The sequence below is a fragment of the Grus americana genome, chromosome 1, assembly GCF_028858705.1.
Source record: "Grus americana isolate bGruAme1 chromosome 1, bGruAme1.mat, whole genome shotgun sequence".
NCBI classification, from domain to species: Eukaryota; Metazoa; Chordata; class Aves; order Gruiformes; family Gruidae; genus Grus; species Grus americana.
The window spans coordinates 16,064,974-16,086,198 of record NC_072852.1 but is presented as its reverse complement, the minus strand read 5'-3'; the positions used below and the strand labels follow the sequence as shown (position 1 = coordinate 16,086,198).

At 38.7% G+C, this 21,225-nt stretch overlaps 1 protein-coding gene across 3 annotated transcripts in view; it reads left to right on the top strand.

The window, feature by feature from the left end:
* COG5 (component of oligomeric golgi complex 5) overlaps nt 1-21,225 on the top strand; it is a 189,512-nt gene that overhangs the window by 62,765 nt on the left and 105,522 nt on the right. For all 3 annotated transcript variants that reach the window (XM_054812742.1, XM_054812749.1, XM_054812758.1), the window contains one exon: nt 17,661-17,791. In XM_054812742.1, the coding sequence (XP_054668717.1) occupies nt 17,661-17,791 (131 nt within the window). The remainder of the gene's footprint in view (nt 1-17,660; nt 17,792-21,225) is intronic.

The window sequence follows — 21,225 nt, the reverse complement described above, 5'->3', positions numbered from 1 at the left end:
AAAGAAACAGTGATTAGGTCCCTCTCTTCATCTTCCCATCTTTTGCTTCCTCTTTCCTGACTTTACACCAGATTTTCCAGCTTTACTTGGGGCAGAGCGTAAGGAAGGCTGAGACTCAGAGCAGCTTGAGTGCTTATTTGGAGAGTACAGGTAGAATGAAGAGCATACATACAAACAGTCCTTAGACTACCAAAGTATGGGTCCTCAGAGACATGAAGCATAGGTAGAAGTATTCTGAAATGTTCTGCTTTATCAGACCAAGGAATATTTTTTTCTTTTTCAGTTTTTTCTCCTCTCAGAAATGTACTTCTGGTGGTTTGTGCATTGTATTAACTTACCGTTGTTCCCTCAGTGAGCCCAGACAGGTGTCCCTCTCTCAGTTGCTGTGGGACCTTTGATACTCAATTTCACTTTTTTCATCTGATTGTATTTCTAAAATTGGAATTGTGTTCAGCTTATTTTACCCCTGCAACAGGCCTCATACACCACAACAAATGACAGAAAAGTTTTGTATGAATTCTGAGTGACTATTTGTAAATATATACCCACCTACCCCTCCTTTTTTTTTCCTCTTTATAAGCCTCTACTTGTTGTGGTTCTATATGAGAAGATGGAAAACTGACATTGTCTAAACAAATCAATGACATTATTTTCCTATTTCCTGCTATCAAATACAAAATTTTATTATTGAAGCCTGATGCTCCGAAGGAGTCCTCTGTCTTACCTAGAATGCCTTTGAAGACCTGTCTGCTTTCCCTTACTCCAGCAATTTGCCTTGATCCCTAATGCTGCTTGCCAAAGTCAGGCTGACCATAATTAACTTTGATGAAAATGAGTCTTCAGAAGAGTTAGATGAAACTTGGAATTGTTGTTTTCTGGGAAGGTTTGACATTTTGTCCAATTCATGACAAATCTAAAACTGTAGCAAAACAGAAATCAGAAGAGATGTGTACTTTGGAATTGGATAGGCCTTACTTGTTTTTCCTCTCTAAATTATTTCATAACATAACATAATATGACATAATTAAAATATTTTTTCTTTAAATAGGAAGCAATAGCTACTTCCAAACAGTTACTGAAATACCTCATAAACCAATGCATTTAATTTTGAATTCTCATTTATAACAGATGCAAACATGGATAAAAAAAAAAAAAAGCCAGTGCCTTGCAGAGGCTACAGTTTTCATTCTTAGTTCCTTCCTGTAAAACAAATGGAAATTCTGTTAAATCTGGAATTTTGATACTTGTATTCCAGTAATTCCTTGTCCTAGAGCCTTATTCCCTCTTGAGTGCTTACTCTTGGGGAGGGAAGGAGCTGAGGTCCATCAGAGCCGTCCCAGCAGCCCACTGATGGCTGTGCTGGCTGTTGCAGGCAGGACCAGGGGCTGCCGATCTGATGGCTGACTCTGCTTCTCTGAGGACACAGCTAGCACGAGCCTCTGCCAGGTTCCTCTTCAGTCAGTCCTAATAAGCCACTTTATTTACAAATATGATCTGTGTAATGTCTCCTGAAATGCAGTCAGCTAATCCTGCCTTTTTAATTACTTAAAATGACTTTAATTGGATCAGAAAACAGCAAGAAATATAAAGCAGTAATGTAATATAGTTCACACAGTGGGAGGACTCTTGCTGTAAGCTGCAGCCAGAATACTGTGTTCCTAGACCGTCTCCATCTGCAATGGCTGTCACCTGCCTCCTAGCTCTGCCACTATGTCCGGACTGCTCTGGTGCAGAAGTCTGCTGCAAGGCAAGTACCAAGACAGCCATGTTCATTTAAGATGTTCAGTACCTGGAATTTGTCAGTATTTCAGGCTCTCAAGTCTTGGAAGAAACTTTTTCTACTATGAATGATTGACCAGGGTTGAGTCCCAGTGTGCCAATGTGTCTTGCTGGTGCCTTGGGAGTAGTTAAACCTTACGGCTCTCCTGATGCTTTCTGTTTGCCACTTTCTCACCATTTCAGCAACCCAGTGCTATGCAAGTACAACAGTATCTTCAAGAACAAAATGCAAATCTTTCTTCCTTTTCTAAGGCGCATTGCACAGGTTGAGTAGTTACTCAGCATAGCTGCTTCTCGTGGGAAGACAGGCAGACCTTCATATTGAGACTGGCTGCTTACTGGTGGATCTGGCTGCTTGGTTGGTTTGGGGAAGCCAATATCCTAGAGCAAGTATTATTGCTCTTTACTTTCTGATCATCTCCAGCCACACAACTGAGAGGTTTCACATGTTTCTGTGTTATATACTTCCAAATTTAGGACTTCTAACATTTCCCTGACTAGCTGTTTCTGATTTTTATTTTTTTAACCTTTTTTTTTTCTTCCTTAGAAGTTCCAACACACAGAAAGGAATTTAGACTGTGCCCAAAGTACCCATGAGTTCATATATTTCTACAAATGTTCACATTGCAATGTTTTCCCTGTATATTTTTTCTAAAATAAAATAAAATTAAATCCCTTTTCACCTAGTTAATTTGCAAATAAAATGGCAAAGAAGGTCATAAAATCAATTAAGTGAATCAAGAGTTTTATTTGAAAGAGTATTCACAGACATTTTGGTTTTTTTCTCAGTTGGTAGAAGTTACGACTTCTTTACTTGCATGGCATAGAGAGTCACTAAAAAACTGGAAGCATCAGGGCCAGGCTTGGCACTGTGGTAGCACTGGTGTGGTTAGTGAGCGTCCATGCCAATTGTTGGTAACTCTCTGTCAAGATTCTTGTGTCAGAGAAGTAGTTACATAGCATTTGATAAATCTGTGACTCGCTACTCCCAAGATTATCCATGGCAAACGCTCCTATGGTAGGGTGAGGGTGGAGAGGTCAGTCGGCAGTCTGTGGCCATCCCCTATAAATGAGTTTAAAATCACAGAGAGGGAAATATGATAGAGGTATATAAAATCATGAATGCTGTGGGAAAAGCAAAGAGACGTAATGAGCAGTCGCTCTCTTCCATTACAAGTGCTGAAAGGCATTGAATGAAACAGTTGGATGGCAGGTTCACAACATAAAGTTACTGCTCCATGCAACATGCATTTCAGTTGTCATGGAAAGCAGTGATTGCTAAATGTTTCCGTGGGTTCAAGGAGTGATTTTATTGTTAACAGAAAAGAAACAGGAAATGAGGATTATCAAATGTAACAATTCAGTTGCTTATAATATTGCTAAACCATAAATTATAGCTCTGTGAAGCTTCTCTTTTCCGAGTTGTCCATGCTTTGGGCTCAGTACCCCCTGTGGGAAGAGGAGCTTGGCTAACCTGCAGGTGAAATCAAGTCATGGAAACTAACAGCTGAGACCACAGTTACTCCGGCAGCTTGTTTCTTAGGATCCATTGATGATCATTTTACTCAGTTCTGGAGATTATATGCTGCTCTCTGAGCAGGGATCTCCCAGCGAGATATATTTGACAGTAGTGAGTTTTACATATTAGAATTGCAGATGTTGTCATGTTTCCAGTCAAGACTTTTTGCTGCTGCTACTTCTTGATTTCAGTGTTTCAGTGATAAATGGTCATGAGTGTATCAATACCATTAATTTTGAAGACCATTGATATTCTTTACTTAATTTTCTGCTAAAGATAGTTATTTTCACTTTTTGATTATTTTCTTTTTGCTTGGCAAAATATACTTTCTGGATGTTGGAAAAATGTAAATCTTAATTGTGGTGCAGTGTAATAATTTCTTTACTTCCAGATGGGGTTCCTATAAGAAAGTTCAATATATGCTACTGAGAAATTGTTTTTCCCCTGAATTTTTTAATTCTTTTTTCTCTCTCTGAGGCGAAAGGTGTTTACTTTAAACAATGGCAGTGTTCGTTTTAGAGAAGAAACTGTTTCTTTCCTGATCTTGAAATGATTCATTCAGCAGTGAATTCCACAAATTGTGTTTTGTGAGGCTTGAGAAAAATCTGTTGTCAGACTAAATATTATTTAGAATTAGAGGAACTGTAATAAAAATTATGATAGAATCATATGAGTACACAATGAGTCTGTATGTTTTCTCAATTTTATTTTTGAGTATTAAATTGCTAAACATCTTTTATCTTTCAAGCAGCACATTTTTTTTGTCTGTTCAACTTTTTGGTGTCAATTATTAGATGTAATTGGCTGACAGATGTAGGTAATAATAATTGGCTCATATATAATTATGTAATTCTACAAAGAAAATATCAGCATTATTTAATAACAATTATTTGATAAATTAAATCTTATCACCCATCTGTTAACAATTTGTGCCTCTAACAACTGAAAGACTTGCTTGAACTTAATTGTTTGCTTCCTTGGTTATACAGTCTTTAAAAAAAAAAAGTTCTTGATATTTTCGGCATTTAGCTCATTATTTTGAACTCTGCTACCAAAGACATTAATTTTTAATTTCATGTCTGTGTGGCATAAATGCTAGTAGAACTCAAACATGTCATCCGTACCATATTTGAGAAGACTTAGCTTTTAATTTTTATCTGTTTCAAAATAATAGAAGAAAAACTGTGGCTTCTGTTTCTGTTTATGTCAATGTTTAATCATATTGAGAAGACAAGTACATTTTTATGAGATCTTAATCCATGGTAATTCTCAACCTTCATACATGTATGTGCTTCCTAATTTTAACAATGTAAGTATGTTTTTCTTGGAAAAAAATCATGGTCAATGTGCATGAAAGATCCAGACTAGTAGTGATAGATCATACTATGAGGTTGTTGAAGAACTTTTGCAGGTAGCAGAACAAGTATGGTGCCACAGCTCTCTAAAGGCAGACCTGGAGCGTGTGTTAGGGGGTTGTTTCGTATTGTTCCATTTTTGAGGAGCAGCTGTGCAGGTATGCTATTCAAATTCTCTTTTGCTGGTGTTCCTAGCTGAGCAGTCATTCGGGTTTGTGACCTAGCAGGTTTGGAGGCTGTGGTGAACACACCAGAGCAGCTCGTATGGGGAGGTTGGGAGGGATGTGACATTTCCTTCACCTTCCTTGTGTTCTTCTTGTTACTGCGGGTACAGCTAAACATTATAGTAAGTGCTAAGGGCAAGAGTTGTATTTTACCAATTTGTATCTGTATAACTTTTTTAGCAAATTGCAACAAATGTTGAGGGGGGGAGGAAAGGTTTAAAGCTGTTTTATTTTTTTCAATTTCACTATCCAAATTGTACAAGATAGAAGGTATTAAAGCATCATCAGAGGTAACTGCTGTCAGTCTTTGTGTCATGGTTAAATACTTTATATTTCTCTTGGAAGGTTGAAAGACAGGCACCTGTGAAGGCTTCAAATACAAGTATTTGGAATCTGAACACTGTTATGTTCAGTTTGGCTTCCAAACAACATTCTTTTCTCGCCCATCTTTTTAGTGCTGTTGCTAAGTCTTATTATTGCTGGAAGAATTGGTGAGAATTCTAGCAGACTGGGCAGATTTCTGCCATAGGCTGATCTCTAAATTTTAAAAAGGCTTTACTGTAGGAGATAAGATATATTGCATGATGTTTTAAAATTTTGCAGTTATGTTCCAGTTGTCTACAGAAGCACTCTGGATAACACAAGGTTCACTTTGTTCTCCCATAAAGTGTCTGAGGTACATAAAACCTGGGTGATATATAGCCTATGCAACATCTGTTGACTCTAAAGATGATAAAATCAAGTAAATCTGCAGCTAATTGCAGGAAGTTATTGATGGTATGCCAAGGAAGAGGTGGGAGGAATTAAATATGCATTTATTATAGATAAAAATTACATATATTCTAAAGTACCAAGGGAGTTAACATAGCTGGTACTAAAGAAAATGAAGTTCTGCTTTTGCAGAAATGTTTTCCTGAAGGTGTAAGTATGTAAGGGGTGAATGGTGGGTGTTGAAAAGAGGCAGGAGAGACCCATAAGGAGAGAGGGATATGAAATAAATATTTGCAGCTTATAAATATATAGTAGGAAAAAAAAAAAAGTAGTATTCCCCCTTATCCAGGGGCCAAGATAATAGCATGATTTTTTAAAAAAATTTGATTTTACAGCACTGTAGCACTACTGACCTTAAAGTATCTCCTGGCACTTACAAGTATGTGTTAGAAGTGATCCATGTTCTCTCATGTACAAACTAACATTTTTAGATGCATGTTTTAGTGCAAAAATAATGATAACACCACCTCACCCTGCCCCCCCTCCCCCCAAATGGAGGATGGAGGATATAGCACAGTGAAATGAAAAAACGAAGTGAGCTAGAAATGACTAACTCAGTAAGGTAATTGTAGACTTGTACACCTTAAGTCTGTAACTGTCCATGTATGCCTTTATCCAGATGTAAAAATATTCAAGAATTAGGTCATTAACCATTAACATCATGAATTAAAACACACAAATAAACCAACATCTCATCTGCCCTCCTTTGAGGGCACTGATTCAGCGAAGAGTCAGCCATCTTTGCCGTCTCAGCACTGGTGGAATGTTTGAAAGAAGTTATTTTTGACTACGGTTTTCAAAACCCATCATCCATTTTCCTTCATTTTCTTTTATCATTGCATGTGTCTGTTGCAACACGGCATGGTACTGATGGAAACTGAATCACTGTACCTTTACATAATGCTCTATATTGAGAAATTCTACTTAGCTATTGAATGATAACATTAATAATATTTAAAAGCTGCCAAAAATACTGGTATTTTCAGGCCAACATGTAAATTTAGGTTTTCTTTTACTTCACTCTGCTCATAACTATTTTGCTTGCTTTCATGGCTTTAGTTATGATGCTGACTTAGGTAAATAAGAGAGAGCCGAAGTCATATACCTTCGTTTAGATGAGTCCTTATCTTTGTTCAGGAAAGAGATGGTTTTCTTCAGCCGCTCCAGTAATACAGTTGGAACGGCATAATTCCTTTACATGGCTTTATGATGCAGTTGCAATATATTTTCAAGGCAATTATCTCTTGCAGATATGAGAGTACATTTCTTTTCATCCTGCTTCATTTTATATACTGATGTGATGCTCCATTTCAAGGAGGATTGCTTATTGTTCACCTGTTGGGATTTTAAGAAATATTTTCCTGACATTAAAAATCCTGATTAATGTCTGCTTGAAATTTATTAAAAACAAGCTTTATTCACCCCTTTGTTTTCCAGTTTTGGATGCTCTCCTGAAATTTGAGCAGAAATGCCGTTGGCATTGGTAATGAGCAAGCAGTGCAAAGCTACAGGCTTAGGTGGGGGTGGGGAGAAACTGTCAAGGTGGAAAGTAGATGATGGCACTAAATTACTCTTACAGATTAATAAGACCAAACTGTACGAACTGATTTGTATTTGTATCCTTTCACAAGTTACATGCTTCCTATTTTTCTGTATCTTATTTTTGAGTGTACGATCATTCTCATCTCTTTCAACCCATAAGTTCATTTCTTCAGTAATCGTCCACTTGGGCTTCATCTCTCTCCTGTTCCATATCATACTTTTCTGTCCCCCTTTCTGTTTCCATCTTTTTCACATATGCTGTACACATTGCTTTGCGTCTGTGATGCTATGAAGTCTGTTCAAAACAGAAATAGGACAACTAGATTTTTACTGGCAACATTTTTTTATTTTTACTTAGCTCCAAAAAAAGCCCAAGAGGAGTATTGACTTGTAGAGGTATTATTGCTTTGTTGCCACACTAAATTTTGGTTTAAAAGTCCATGTACATCTGAAGAGCAGTTCCTTATCTGTGCAGTGTCTAAATTTATCTTCAGTTAATTTTTTGTTGAGAAGTGGGGCTTTTCTCTGTTTATTTTAATGAAGAACAATATTATTGGAATAAAATGTGGACTTTGTAAGTGACATACATATTGGTTTTGTTTTCATGATTATAACTTTTGCTTCATGTTGCGGACCTGTTGTAATTTATACGTATTGGTGTAAGGAATTTTCTTTTGAATGTTTCCTGATTTCTAGGCCATAGATCAGGTAGAATATTTAGAGTGGGGTTGGTTTCAGCTCCATCCAAATGCTGATGATGAATGGTATGAATATTACAGTTCTTTGGGAGTATCTTATCACAGAGAATTTAGGAAAAATGCAGTTTTAGTTACTAAAAATGTTTTGGAGCTCTTGAGGAAGTTTCTCAAATCGGCTTCTTTTGAGGGAAGTCTTAAGAAGCTTAGGGTGATTTTTAGAGTTCTAGATCTTAATGTTTCACACTTTACTAATTTTAGTTATATTAAAATATAATGTATGCATTCCTGCAGGTTAATATCCCCCATGGGTAAGCCGTACAGCACCACAAATACGGTATTCTCTCCAGACGTCTCATCAGAATTTCCTATGCTGTAGCTTGTGTCTCTTGCCTCTTGTCCTATCCGTGTGCACCTCTGAGAAAGGTCTGGCTCTGTCTTCTCCTGACCACCTGTTAGGTAGCAGAAGACAGCAGTTAGATCTCTTCTTAATCACCTCTTTTCTAGGTTAACAAACTTGTTTCTCTCAGACTCTCCTCATATGCTTCACAGCCCTGTCTCAGTGGTTCCCTGTTGGGCTCACTCCAGTTTGTCAATGTCTTTCCTGTACTGGGAGACATGGAATACAGTGGCCTGACCAGTGCCAAAGGATAAGAATAATCACTTCCCTCAACCTACTGGCTACACCCTTGCTACACCCAGTCCGGTACACAGTAGGCAGCTTTGCCCCAAGGACGTACTGCTGGTTTATGTTCAACTTATTGTCCACTGGGTTCTTTTCTGCAAAGCTTCTTTCCAGGCAGTGAGCACCTGACCTGTTTGGGTGCACAGGGTCATGCCATCCCCGGTGAACGTTTGCTTTCGTTGAACTTCACAATGTTTCTGTCCGTTTCTCAAGGTGGTTGAGGTTCTTCAGAATGGCAGCCCTGCCCTCCAGGGTACTGAGCACTTCCCCCAAATTGCTGTCACCCATAAACTCACAGAGGGTTAATTTTGTCCCATCACCCAGTGTACTAGCGGTGACATTAAACAGTATCAGCCAGGGCTGACTGGCCGCCAGCTGGATGTGGAGTTGCTGCTCACTCCCCTTTGAGCCTGGCAGTCCAGGCAGTTGAGGAGACAGTGAGCAAAACAGAAAGTAGCAGGTTTAGTAGGTCGTGGTTAAGTGAGGTTGTGAGTCTGTATTCAAGGCGGGGGGAATGCTGGGGGGATCTAATGGTGCGTGGGTGGGGGAACCTTAAAGGAGTTCAGCAACTCTTGATTTAGGCCTAAGCGAATGTGGGAGTAGTGTGGTATAACTTGTGATTAGACCTAAGTAATATTTGTCTTGGTATGTTAAGCTATTTTCTGAATCATGGCATTTTCACAGGAATGTCTCCAAAATATGGTGTTCATTGTTAAGTCAGTGATGATGATAAAAATAGATATCAAAGTCATTTCCATCAACTCCAGATCCTGCCTGGCATCTGATTTCCAGCCCAGAGAGCAGTAGGAATTAACTCTTCCATCAAGACAGTTTAAATGCAGCTTTAATATAAAGTTAAAAATAGCTCGTCAGTCTTCCTCAGTACTCCTCCAGTATTGTTATCAACTTTGGGTGTGTTTTTTGAGTTTTATGTGTGCAGTCTGGAGAGAAACAGCAAGTTTCCTCTGTAGATATGATTGGTCATAGATGATTATTAGTGCACTACTAAATATTTTAACACAAACCATATTCTTTAAAAAAATCAGCAACAATCATTTGGAGGAAACAAAGCTTGATCCCAAGTGCAGGATGACAACGCATTCCTTCTTATTCCAACCTGCCTATACACTTTAAAATTTTCCATTTGTTTTAACATGGTAGAAGTTGTTAAATTCTTTCATACCTCTGTGATCTCTAATTTTAGAGTGTTGAATTCTCAGTTTTCTTCTGAAGTAAAGCTTTAATCAGGTAAGATAATGCCCCATCACTGGAAGTGTTCAAGGTCAGGGTGGATGGGGCTTTGAGCAACATGATCTAGTGAAAGATGTCCCTGCTCATTGCAGGGGGGTTGGGTTAGATGATCTTTAAAGGTCCCTTCCAACCCAAACCATTCTGTGATTCTATGATAATACAAAAGATAGTTGTCTGTGTTTAAATGAGCAGTTCAAGTTTTGCTTTCTTTGAATCATGCTTTCCACCAGTTTGATTTTTGGTACTGTTGACCTCATTTCTCTAAAACTAAACCAGTCTTGTCATGTGATTGATATGAAAAACTGAGAAATGTTTTGCTTTAGGGGTTTTTTTTAATGTCCCTGTTCACTAGGGACATCTATCAGAAACTATACCCGGTTGTCTAATACCTTCTACTTCCTTTTCTGCACGTGAGGAGAAAGAGTGTGTTAACATGCTGTCCGAGAAAGCAAAAAGAAACATGGCACCATGGGCCCCACTCAGTTTCTGGCTCCAGCAGCACAGTTTTGCCTCGCTTAATGTTGCTCAAACAGCTAAAAACCGAAACCTTATGTATTATGCATACGAGTAGTTAATTTTTAAGATGGTAGAAATTGGTTAAATAAAGATCAGTTTTCATAGGAACTTAATGGTATTTTAGTGACAAGAGAGATGTTTTATTCTCTGGTGCTTCACTGAGGAAAGGAAAAGTTTGCAGGAATCTTGTCCTATAGGAAAAGGAAGGAAAGATAGCAGGAGTTTTGTAGGTAACTGGCATTCTAGTAAAATGAAATTTTCTTCCTCTTTATTAATGAATTAATAATATCTGCAGAAAATTTTCAAAATTAAACATTTAAGATACAAAATGATTAATTTTGTAAAGTATATCTAAAATATATCGCATATTGTATATGGCACATAGTACTGAGCAATGACATTCTTATTTTGAGCACTTTACAAGGCACCATAATCCATACGGTTTTCATAGGAATAAACATCTTTTTCTGAAGAGCTCATGTTGTATAAGATGGCTGTAAGATATTGTTTCATAGTAACTGTAGTGGAATCCCCTTCACTTGATTTAAAGGCTTAATACAAGCTTTGCTTCAGCAAGTACTTTGGTGCCCTATTGCAGAGTGTGGGGCAGTCGTTTCAGCCTGTGTGAAGAATTAGTCTGATTAAAACACAACATGGAGAAAGGTTCTTTTTGGAGGCACCAGCTTCCAGTTTGAAGACCTACAAATGTCTCTGCTCTTGCCATTCCCCACCTGCTCTATGGATCAATTGCATGAAAAAAATGTCTCCAAGAAGACCATTGTTCTTTAAGTTTAGGGTGTTTGCCTATCCCACTTAGAGAATAAAGATGTAATGTAAAGTGTTAGGTTGTTTTCACTGAAGGGTGAGCATTGGGTTTCTGCTGAGGTATTGGGATCTCAGGCTCTGTTCTAATGTTGGGTTTAGTTTTATCTTACCTGCATTGATAAAAACAAACAAATTGACATATTCAGGCCCAACAGCCTCCTGGGTTGTTGGTTCAGATACAACTGAGACAAATAGGATCTCATTCTTCCTTTTCAGTAGCTAGTGCTGTAACTAACATTTCCATTAAAACCGTGAAAGTTTCCATGCTGGATTAGATTTGTGGCCCATTTGAATTAGTAAATTACTTTGAGGTGCTTTAGAAGCAGACGGAAAAAAATTCAAATGGGTCCTCAGCAATTCTAACAAATCAGTCCACTCATTTTGTTTGTTTTGTGCTTGTATCCAGGCACTGCTGTAGGACCGAAACCTGAATGTTTAATAACCCCTTTCAGAACTGAAATTGATTGTCATTACTGAATACTTCTCCTTTGTAGGAAAGATTTTATGTATTTTTACAATATCTGTCCAGTCCTTTGCATAACAGAAATAAATATTGCAAATAGCAGTTTAGATTCGGTTTCATGAGCATCTTCTACCAATGCACATGTGAGCTTCCACCAAGAGGAGAAGTTGTGTCCTGCCTGTAGGTTCCTACCCTCTCCCTATGCTCTTGTGCGTCTACATCGTGAGTCAGATGAGAGAATGCCTTTAGATGACAACTAGCTCAACAGCAAAAGCTCTGATGAGTGCTAAATCTTGGAGGCTGGAGTGGAGTGAAAGAATAGGGAAACAGGTCAGGGGCACGGAGGTAGAAATCAGAGAGCGTTCTGTTCAGGGCAGCCTCTATTCAGATCAGTTTAAAGTAATAATGACATTGCAGTTCTACTCCATCTTGACATTCTTTATTTTTGATATGCTATTTCTAATGGGCAGTTTCAGCCAATTTGTTTTGATGCTTAAGTTACCTCTAGAGAAATTTTATGGATGCCATGCTGTATGCATTGTAATGTTTGTGCTGTCGCAGTCTTGTGTGGTATTTCTTAATAAATCATGTTTTGGTAGCCTCTCATCTTCTGCATACTTAAATCCCAGCAGAACTCTTAGGTATGATTTGGACCTGTTGACTTTTTGGAATTTAAATTAGTAGTTTCTTCCAACATTGTAATTTTTCTTCCTTATGGAAAAAGAACAGCCTTAGGGTACAGATATCACCAACATTTTCTGCAACTAAGACTGCGGAAGCAAAATAAAACAAATGACCTATGCAAAAGAAATAAGCCCCAAACATTCAGCAAACAAAAACCTACGATTTTATGATTTTGTAATTTTATTTACAATTTCAGGAATGACTTAATTTCCTTTAATCTCCCCCCCCCTCCATGAAACACTTCTTAATTTGTCATTGGATTCTTGCTACTTACGCATTTGGGAGTTGGTGCTGATGTTAGGTGTTTGCTCCTAGGGAATCCACGTTAGCTCTTCTAATTTCCTTCTTTCCTCCTCTTTATTAACATCACTGAGGTTACTTCTCAGAGCACTGAAGGATTTCTCTTTTGGCTCAAGTAGCCTCTCGAGTGACGCAGTCTAATCACATTGGTTTATTACTGGCGCTGTCCTGGTTTCCTCTTTGTTAGTGCACCTGATTGTCCTCAGTAGACTTCTCTTGATTCTCTAGTTTCTAGCAAAAGCTCAAAATCAACTCAGTCTAAATAAAGAGCATAATACAGTTTTTGTGAAGCTTATAGGGATGCTAGCTTCATAGTTATCTTTTTTTTCCAAAACATATTTTAGTTCTTACAGAAATTTTTAATTCAGATTTTTTCCCTATCTTCATTATGTATTATCACAGAGCAATATCTGAGGTCAAAAAAGGAAATCATATAATAAAAAGATTCTGTGTTGTTGAGTCACTTAGATGAAGAAAAACTAGCTGTTTTGCTAAGAGTATTGTTTTTCTACCTAATGGACTACGTCCCTATTGGATTTATCTGTATTAAATTCCTCTTACATAACTCTCTGGGAAACGTTGGCTTAAAAACTGCATTTTTAAGCAGCATCTCAACCAGTAGATTAGAAGAGCTGTTCAGATTTAGTAAATCAAGAAAATTTGGAGTTGTAATGACAAAAATATTTTTTCTTTAAGAAATATAAAGTTCTAACCCTTTGTTAGGCTGAGTTAGATTATAAATGTCACTGATTCCTAGGGCTCAGTGTATTTTGCCTTGACATATAATATTTTTGTTCGAGAAGAGGATTCAGCAGGCAGTCTGTATTTTAAGTCCTTAAAAAGTTATTTCCAGCTGTGCTTTCCAAGCTTAATAAGGTGTGATAGTTAGATGGGAAGCAATACCAACACCCTATGGGAGAGTTAAGGATTCGCTGTTATTTTTATGAACCTCTGTATAAAGAAGTAGAATTATCAGAGAGATAGGTAGTAGAGGAATGGCTATAGGACTATAGTTCCCTCCTCTAATTTTCTCCCTGGCTTCAATGAGCAGAAGTGACTGGAGCAGCGGGCTGCGTGCCGTGCGGGTGTGAGGGCAATGCCTGTCGTGGCTGCATCCAGCCCTGGCATGTCATGTTACAAGATATTTAGGTCCTAAATAGTTTAAAGCACAAGTCTTGTCAAAGTTAACAAAATGTTATATATCTGTTTTTTAAATCTATTAAGGTAGAGCTGGCAGTTATAAACACTATACTCACTAAATCTGTTATGGTTAATACAGTATTAGTTTTACTCTAGTGCTTTAAGGTTAAAACAGAAGGAAAGCTGAGAAATTTTAAACTGGGCCCCAGTCCCTAAGGTCTGTGCTAAGTGGGAGATGAGCCATGTGTCTGCTTCATTCCTGAGAAGACACAGGTATCTTACGGCCCATGTCACCCTTGCCTCTGATCATGACGGTGGTGTTACCAACTGACTGTGCACAGCAAGAAACAGGGTAAGGATGCCATAAGTGCCTGAAGCAAAATCCTACATTTGCTGGTCCCTGGGTTAATAACTGGTAGTATCTTTGTTTTATTTCATGTGACATGGTTTCTTTACTAACTAAAATTGGTGGGTTGGAATGTGAGAATTTCTCTGCAGTATTTTAAATAAACTGGATCTTAAATGCACTACGGTTCGGGCTATGATCTGGCTGCCCTTGTGTCAACTGCCCTTCTGCTTGGTTTCATCGTGCTACCTGTGATGGCAGCATCCCTCCTGAGAATACACAAGTGTAGATATTTCTAATATTATGTTGTCTGTTTAGATGATAAAAACTATCAGAAGGCGCATATTCTGCCTGTGTTGCAGCTTCTGCTCTCACATAGGAATGGCAGGAAAACACTTGCAGGTGTTTCTGCCGTAGACCTGCTGTCCTTAGGAAAACTGCTTTTCTTTTGAACACGGTATAATATGATTGCCAGGGCTTCCTACTGGTTAGAATAGCAACTGAGAGCATCCATAGCAGGATGTCTAGCCACTGAACCCACAAAAAGGCCCTCTGTTTTGAAGTCCTGCTGAAATGCATTATCCCAAAGCATTTTGTTAGGATTGCAGGAAATTTGGAACGAAGCTACAGATTTTGGCAGTTTAGCAGGAGGTGGCTGCCAGTCTGAGGCACAGATGGAGGTATCTGGAGAAGCCAAAGCAGCATGGTCTTTCTGTTCCTTTCTTAAAACCATCAGAAGGATTAGATTTTTAGCACTTGAAATGGCTTAATTTAGATTTTGAGATAAAATACAGCAGGGAGAAACAGTCTCTTTTTTAGTTCTCTTCCACAGGTTTTTCTGTGGATTTAGGAGATCAGAACCATGTTTTAATTTTATTTTCTTTAAGCAGCCTGGGGTTGCGGAATATGATTTTATGACATAAGTGAACTCCACAGCACTTCTTGTATTTGTGGGCTATGTAAGTCTTTGGTGATATTTGCACCTTTTTCTAATCGCGTGGTGCCAAGAAACTACTTCAGAGTTTACTATGGCAGTAGAATTAATCCGTGGGTAGTTCTTTGCACTTCCCCCCCCCCCCCCGCCGTGCAGCTGAGAGGAAGGGGTCAGAAAACTAGTCTTCACATTCAAGACACTTGCTCATTGAAGTCAGTAATTGAACTTAGTGGGAGTTCAATATTAGTTTTAATAGGTTCCTATGCAAGGCCACCTGTAGATGTGCAGCTGAGTCACAGCAAAAAGTTGCAGGGAAGTAATGGGCAAGTGTGGCTGCTGTAGCCGCTGGCAAAAGCAGCTTGTAAGCAGGCCTGCAAAGAGGGCTTCATTAATAGCCTGTGCAGCATGAGGTGTGCTGCCCTGCTGCTCCGCTGTCCTTTGACTTCTCTGATCCATTTTTAAACAAATGCATACAGACAAAAGCGTTTGCAGGCCTATTCTTAGTAGACTAAAACCTCTTTGACATACTGTACTGTTAAGAGAGTTGATTTTCTTTATGCCTTACTAAGCTTTCTGCAGTACTTCTCTAAACTTTTTGGTTTGGTTTCTTATGCAGCATTTTTCGTATGCAGGTATGGGGATGTTCTCTGCATAGCTGTGAAGTGACTCACTTGTGTTCAGTCGTGAACATGTGGTTGCTAAAATTAATCAGAGGCTTAGATTAGTTTATTGTGAATAAACACAAATAATTGGCTACTAAAGTGAAAGGTTATTTGGCACAGATTTAAAATTTCAGTTAACTTAGTTGGAATTTCAGTCTGTGCCTTAATAAACTTACTGGGAGGACATAAAAGGAAGATAACTATATTAGGAAGTCATAGGGGGCTGGTTATAAATGGAAATAATGGAACATTGTCTGATGAAGGAGGTATCTGATTCTGGGTGAAATGCCTTGGCTGTTATTTTGTTAGTTTTATTGGTTCTTTCAAAAGAAGCAGTGGAAGACCTGCTTGATTCACCAAAATGCTGAAAAATGTGTAAATGAGAGTAGTTCTGTGTTATCCTGGAGATAAACAGTAGTGTAAAGGTTTAGGCTACCTTGACATGGGGAACTGGGATGATTTAAATCTAGAAAGATAAAAAAAGAGGTGGAAAAAAAAGAAGTGTTGTTTAACTTTGAAGCTTTCTCAGGTTCACTGGGTACCTTCCTAGACTGCTTTTACATTTCTCTGTGGATCTAATCTAAGGCACCCAGACATGTTCAGAAGTGTTCGTTTTATAAATTTAATCATCCAATTCCCACCTAAGTTATGCTGTAATTCAGAGTTTTAAATGGAGAGGTGTGTCTGTTCTTGGAGGAGCCTAAAGTAGTAGATATTCTCAGGTCATGCTTCCCATATTCCAGGAACATGGATTTCAGAGCAGTGGCTGTAGTTGGTTTGATTTGCAAAAACATGCAATGGTTATGAGTGTAATGGCACAGTATTTGAATGATGTGAGTTCTAGCCCAATCTAAGCTGTGGGTCTTTATTATCCTGAAGGAAGTTGAGCATACAGTTCCTGCATGCCAAGTGAGTGTCACTAACAAATCAGAGACATGTGGGAAGAGGCATCCTGCAGCCCTTCTTTCAAAGACAGGTCACTCGTTAGATTAGGTGTGCAAGATCAGGCAAAGAGCCAACAGGAGGGAATGTAGAGGTCAGGGACCTCAGGGAGTGTGAAAATCTTGTTTTTACTCCCCGGGTTGTATTTTATATCTAAACTTGTCCCATGTGAAAAGCCTAAGTAGTCCGAAGAGCAGGCATTATAATGTCGCACCCTTTGAAAAAAACCATGAATGTGTCTGGGAGAAAGGATGTCACAGATTCAAACCTCCTTTGATAAAGGGAGATGAAGTGTTGGGTTTTCTGCTTGCTGGAGTGCTCTCATTACTAAGTGGCTATTGGTGAAAGATAAAGTGATTTCGCCAAATCTACGTAGCCTGTGACAACAGTTGAATTTGAATAGGTTTTCTTGCTGCAGTCGCTAGTCCAGCCCAGTAACCTGTAGATGCCCTACTGGTGGTGGTTTCCACGATGATAATAAATTTTGTGATGTTTCTGTGATTAAAAATAATAATAATAAAGTTTTCTTTTGCCATTCTTCTGTGTTTCATCCCAAATGTATAGAAGTGCAATTTAAATATATGAAGTATAATTTCAATCTAATAACATGTAATACATTTGGAATTTCAGATCTGAGAGCAAATTGTGCTTATTCAAACATCTGGTTAGAGAAGTTTAATTATCTGGTCAATCCTTTGGGACAAGGAGGTGACTTCTTGCCCCTTCCTGCCCTGTGACTGAGATTCTGGAATTCATAGAAGTCATGCCGTGACCCTCTTCAGCAATGTCTGGGTCTAGAGAAGTGCAGTGAAGTAAATTCAATGTATTCAATATCCAGGTTTTCTTGAGTAATAATATTTTGATTTTCAGTTTTTCTGGTATAATACATTACTTTGACATCCCCTATCGTCAAGTGTTGTATGCAGAAATGTCCCTTGGAACTAACTATAATTTCTAAATGTTTTAGCATGTTTAAAATGTTCCATTATCCTATGTCATGCTTATCAATGTTTTGTTGCTTTTATAGATTACCTTTCTCAAGGGATAGATCTCTCTGGAATAGAAGTAATTGAAAATGATCTGCTTTTTATTGCAAGAGCTCGGCTTGAGGTGGAAAATCAGGCTAAAAGGTTGCTTGAGCAAGGTGTGGAGACTCAGGTAAAATACACTTACTTCTTTATTTCCTTTCAAAAGTGAAGTGTCAAAGTACTCTGAGCTTGATTTCCTTTGTTTTGTGTAGCATTGTCTAGTGGAGATTAAACATGAAAAAAGTCTTACATGAGAAATTCTCACACATGAGAATATCCAAAAAGTTAACAAAACTGACCTTGTACAATATTTGCAAGAATAAAATTTTGCAGGATCTGATCCTGAAATTTCGGAGAAAGTAGATGCTGATATGAAGAGTTTAACTGTAAACACTCTGATAAAATCTTGATGATTGATAGGACTTTACATTAAGCACAGTATACTACATTGCCAATATTGCCGAGCTTTGTAGATAAATCTGAAAAATGCAGTTTCTTAAAACCGTGAGAAGATTTCTACATTTCAGCTGTGCAGTAATATATTGAAACAATTTGAAAGATTTCCCATTAAAACTTTAAAGGGCATTTTAAACTTTGAGGTAAATATTCACTGTAGGGAATATAAAAATGAATATGCATAATTACTTTCATCCATACTTGTGTTGGGTTTGCGTGGCAAGGTTTTGGTAGCGGGGGGGCTACAGGGGTGGCTTCTGTGAGAAGCTGCTAGAAGCTCCCCCTGTGTCCGATAGAGCCAATGCCAGCCGGCTCTAAGACAGGCCCGCCGCTGGCCAAGGCCAAGCCAATCAGCGCCTCTGTGATAACATATTTAAGAAGTAGAAAAACACTTGGAGAGAGAGCTTTTGCAGCCGGAGAGAGGAGTGAGAAGATGTAAGAAACTCTGCAGACACCAAGGTCAGTGCAGAAGGAGGGGGAGGAGGAGCTCCAGGCGCCGGAGCAGAGATCCCCCTGCAGCCTGTGGTGAAAACCATGGTGAGGCAGGCAGTCCCCCTGCAGCCCATGGAGGAAGGATGAGGGGGTGTAGAGATTCCACCTGCAGCCCGTGGAGGACCCCACGCCGGAGCAGGTGGAGGCACCTGAAGGAGGCTGTGGCCCGTGGGAAGCCCACGCTGGAGCAAGTTCCAGGCCGGACCAGTGGACCCGTGCAGAGAGGAGCCCATGTCAGAGCAGGTTTGCTGGCAGGACTTGTGACCCCGTGGGGGACCCACGCTGGAGCAGTTTGCTCCTGAAGGTCTGCACCCCGTGAGAGGGACTCCATGCTGGAGCAGGGGAACGATGAGAGGAGTCCTCCCCCTGAGGATGAAGAGGCGGCAGAAACACCGTGAGATGAACTGACCGTAACCCCCACTCCCTGTCCCCCTGTGCCGCTGAGGGGGGAGGAGGTTGAAGCCGGGAGTGAAGTTGAGCCCGGGAAGATGGGAGGGGTGGGGGGAGGTGTTTTAAGAGTTGATTTTATTTTCTCATTCCTCTACTCTGTTTTGCCTAGTAATAAATCAGATGAATTCCCTCTCTAAGTTTGGTCTGTTTTGCTCGTGACGATAATTAGTGAGTGATCTCTCCCTGTCCTTATCTCAACCTACAAGTGTTTCGTTATGCCTTTTCTCCCCTGTTTAGTGAATGAGGGGAGTGAGACAGCGGCTCTGGTGGGCACCTGGCCTTCAGCCAGGGTCAACCCACCACAATACTGAACGTAATTATCTACATTTTTAAAAAACAGGCTACATCTATTATTTAACTATTTGTAGTATCATTAGTTCTGTCTTCTTGCCTTTTTAAAAATTCATGTTCTTTTGTCTATACTTTTTAGTATTCTTTAAAAAAAAAGTTGTTTAAATCCCCATCACTACAGCAAGAGAAAAAAATCTACTACAAGTTCCTATCAAATTTGGGTTTTAAATTAGAGAACAAAGAGAATTAGAACAAGACACTCTTATTCTGTTTGTTACCAACAGTTAAACTTATCTGTAAGTCAATATAGCATTCATTTATACTGTTGAAGGTTGACATGAAAATAGAGCATATACAGAATGGAAAATCTCTTCATTAATTTGGCTTGGTTAGATAATTGAGGATTAAAATTATCAGTATGTCTCAAACTTTTACTTAGAACTCTCATTTCAAGTAATTTTCTGCATTAAGTCATGATTGTGGGAAATACCTTTGGCTATTCACTGATAGCAAAATGGTAGGAAAAAACACCCATTTTTTTTACTTGATTATTATTCAAACATTGAAACTCCTGGCTATTTGAGCATGTTGCCAAGCTGTGATTGGGCTTGTTACAAGCTATAAAGCATATGCAATGTTAAATAAAGACTGAACAAAAATAGCAAGTGGACATTTCTTTTAAATGTAGCAAAAGTCTTCATCAGTGTGTACTCCTTCTAGTTTTTCATGTCAGATTTGACCTTCTCTGATAATTTTCTCTTCGTATTAAGTACTAAAATGGAACTGACAAAGAAACCCTGGGGAAATCAATCCCACTCCACTTGAAAAATAGACAGATTTATTAGGTGTTCCAGGCCGTATCCAGGTAATCAAGAGATTATGAAAGTATATGCCTGTTGTGCTTTAGCCCGAGGCCTGTTTCCAGCAAATGGAAGATTTTTTGGGGAAACGTTATTAGTGCTTAGTCATATCAGAAGTGGGGATGTTTTCATGAAGAGGTGTCGGGGTATGCTTCACAGGTTTGTTGTTGGATATGATTCGCAGATTTAATGTTGGAAGAATAGTGTGCTTTAGAAAATACGCATGGAAGCATTGCCTAAGAAATCTAGCAGATAGTATGTCTTTTATTCTTACTATTGTAGCTGTGTGTTTTATTGACAAGCTGATTTACGTTTATACCATCCAAGCCCTGAGATTTCCCTTAAGAGGGCATATAATCTTCATTTTTTCTTCTGCGTTTTGTACCACAGAATTCCTCAGATGGGCTGTCTCCCTGCTACTATCTATTATGGTATCCAAGTCTGTACCTTTGAGAATAGTGCATCTGTGTTTGTCCAGGTGGTTCTTCAGTTATTTGATATTCATATTTGCACCTTTGTTTTGATTTGCTGTGTAAATAATACACAAGAGCAGTTGTCTACATAAAGGCAAGCTGTATTTCTGTATTTCATCTAGCACTTTTCAGCAACGTCTTAAGTAGTAGTCTTACGTCTCTGTTTCAGAGTATTTCAGTGTCCACCTGGAAGAGAAGCAGGAAGTGGAAATAGTTATAGTTTAGGGGGTTTATGTATCTCCTTTTAAGCAGAAATCATTAGAATTTGATGAATGTCTTCTCTAGAATTCAGCTTTTTTTCCAGAGATGCTGCTAGAAGTTACCCTGACAAAAGGAACAGAGCTAAAAAGTTTAAACTGCCCTTTTCAACATTTTGATATATCTCCTTTGGTTAGGTAAGAAACTATTTTCGTTAATTTGATTATTTATGTAATGATGTATAAGTCACATGCTAATGAGCTGTGCCCAGATTCCCCCAAATAACCACCAGCAGTAGCACATGAAAGCAGATAGTTCCCTCTAAGTGATACATTGTCTTTTTC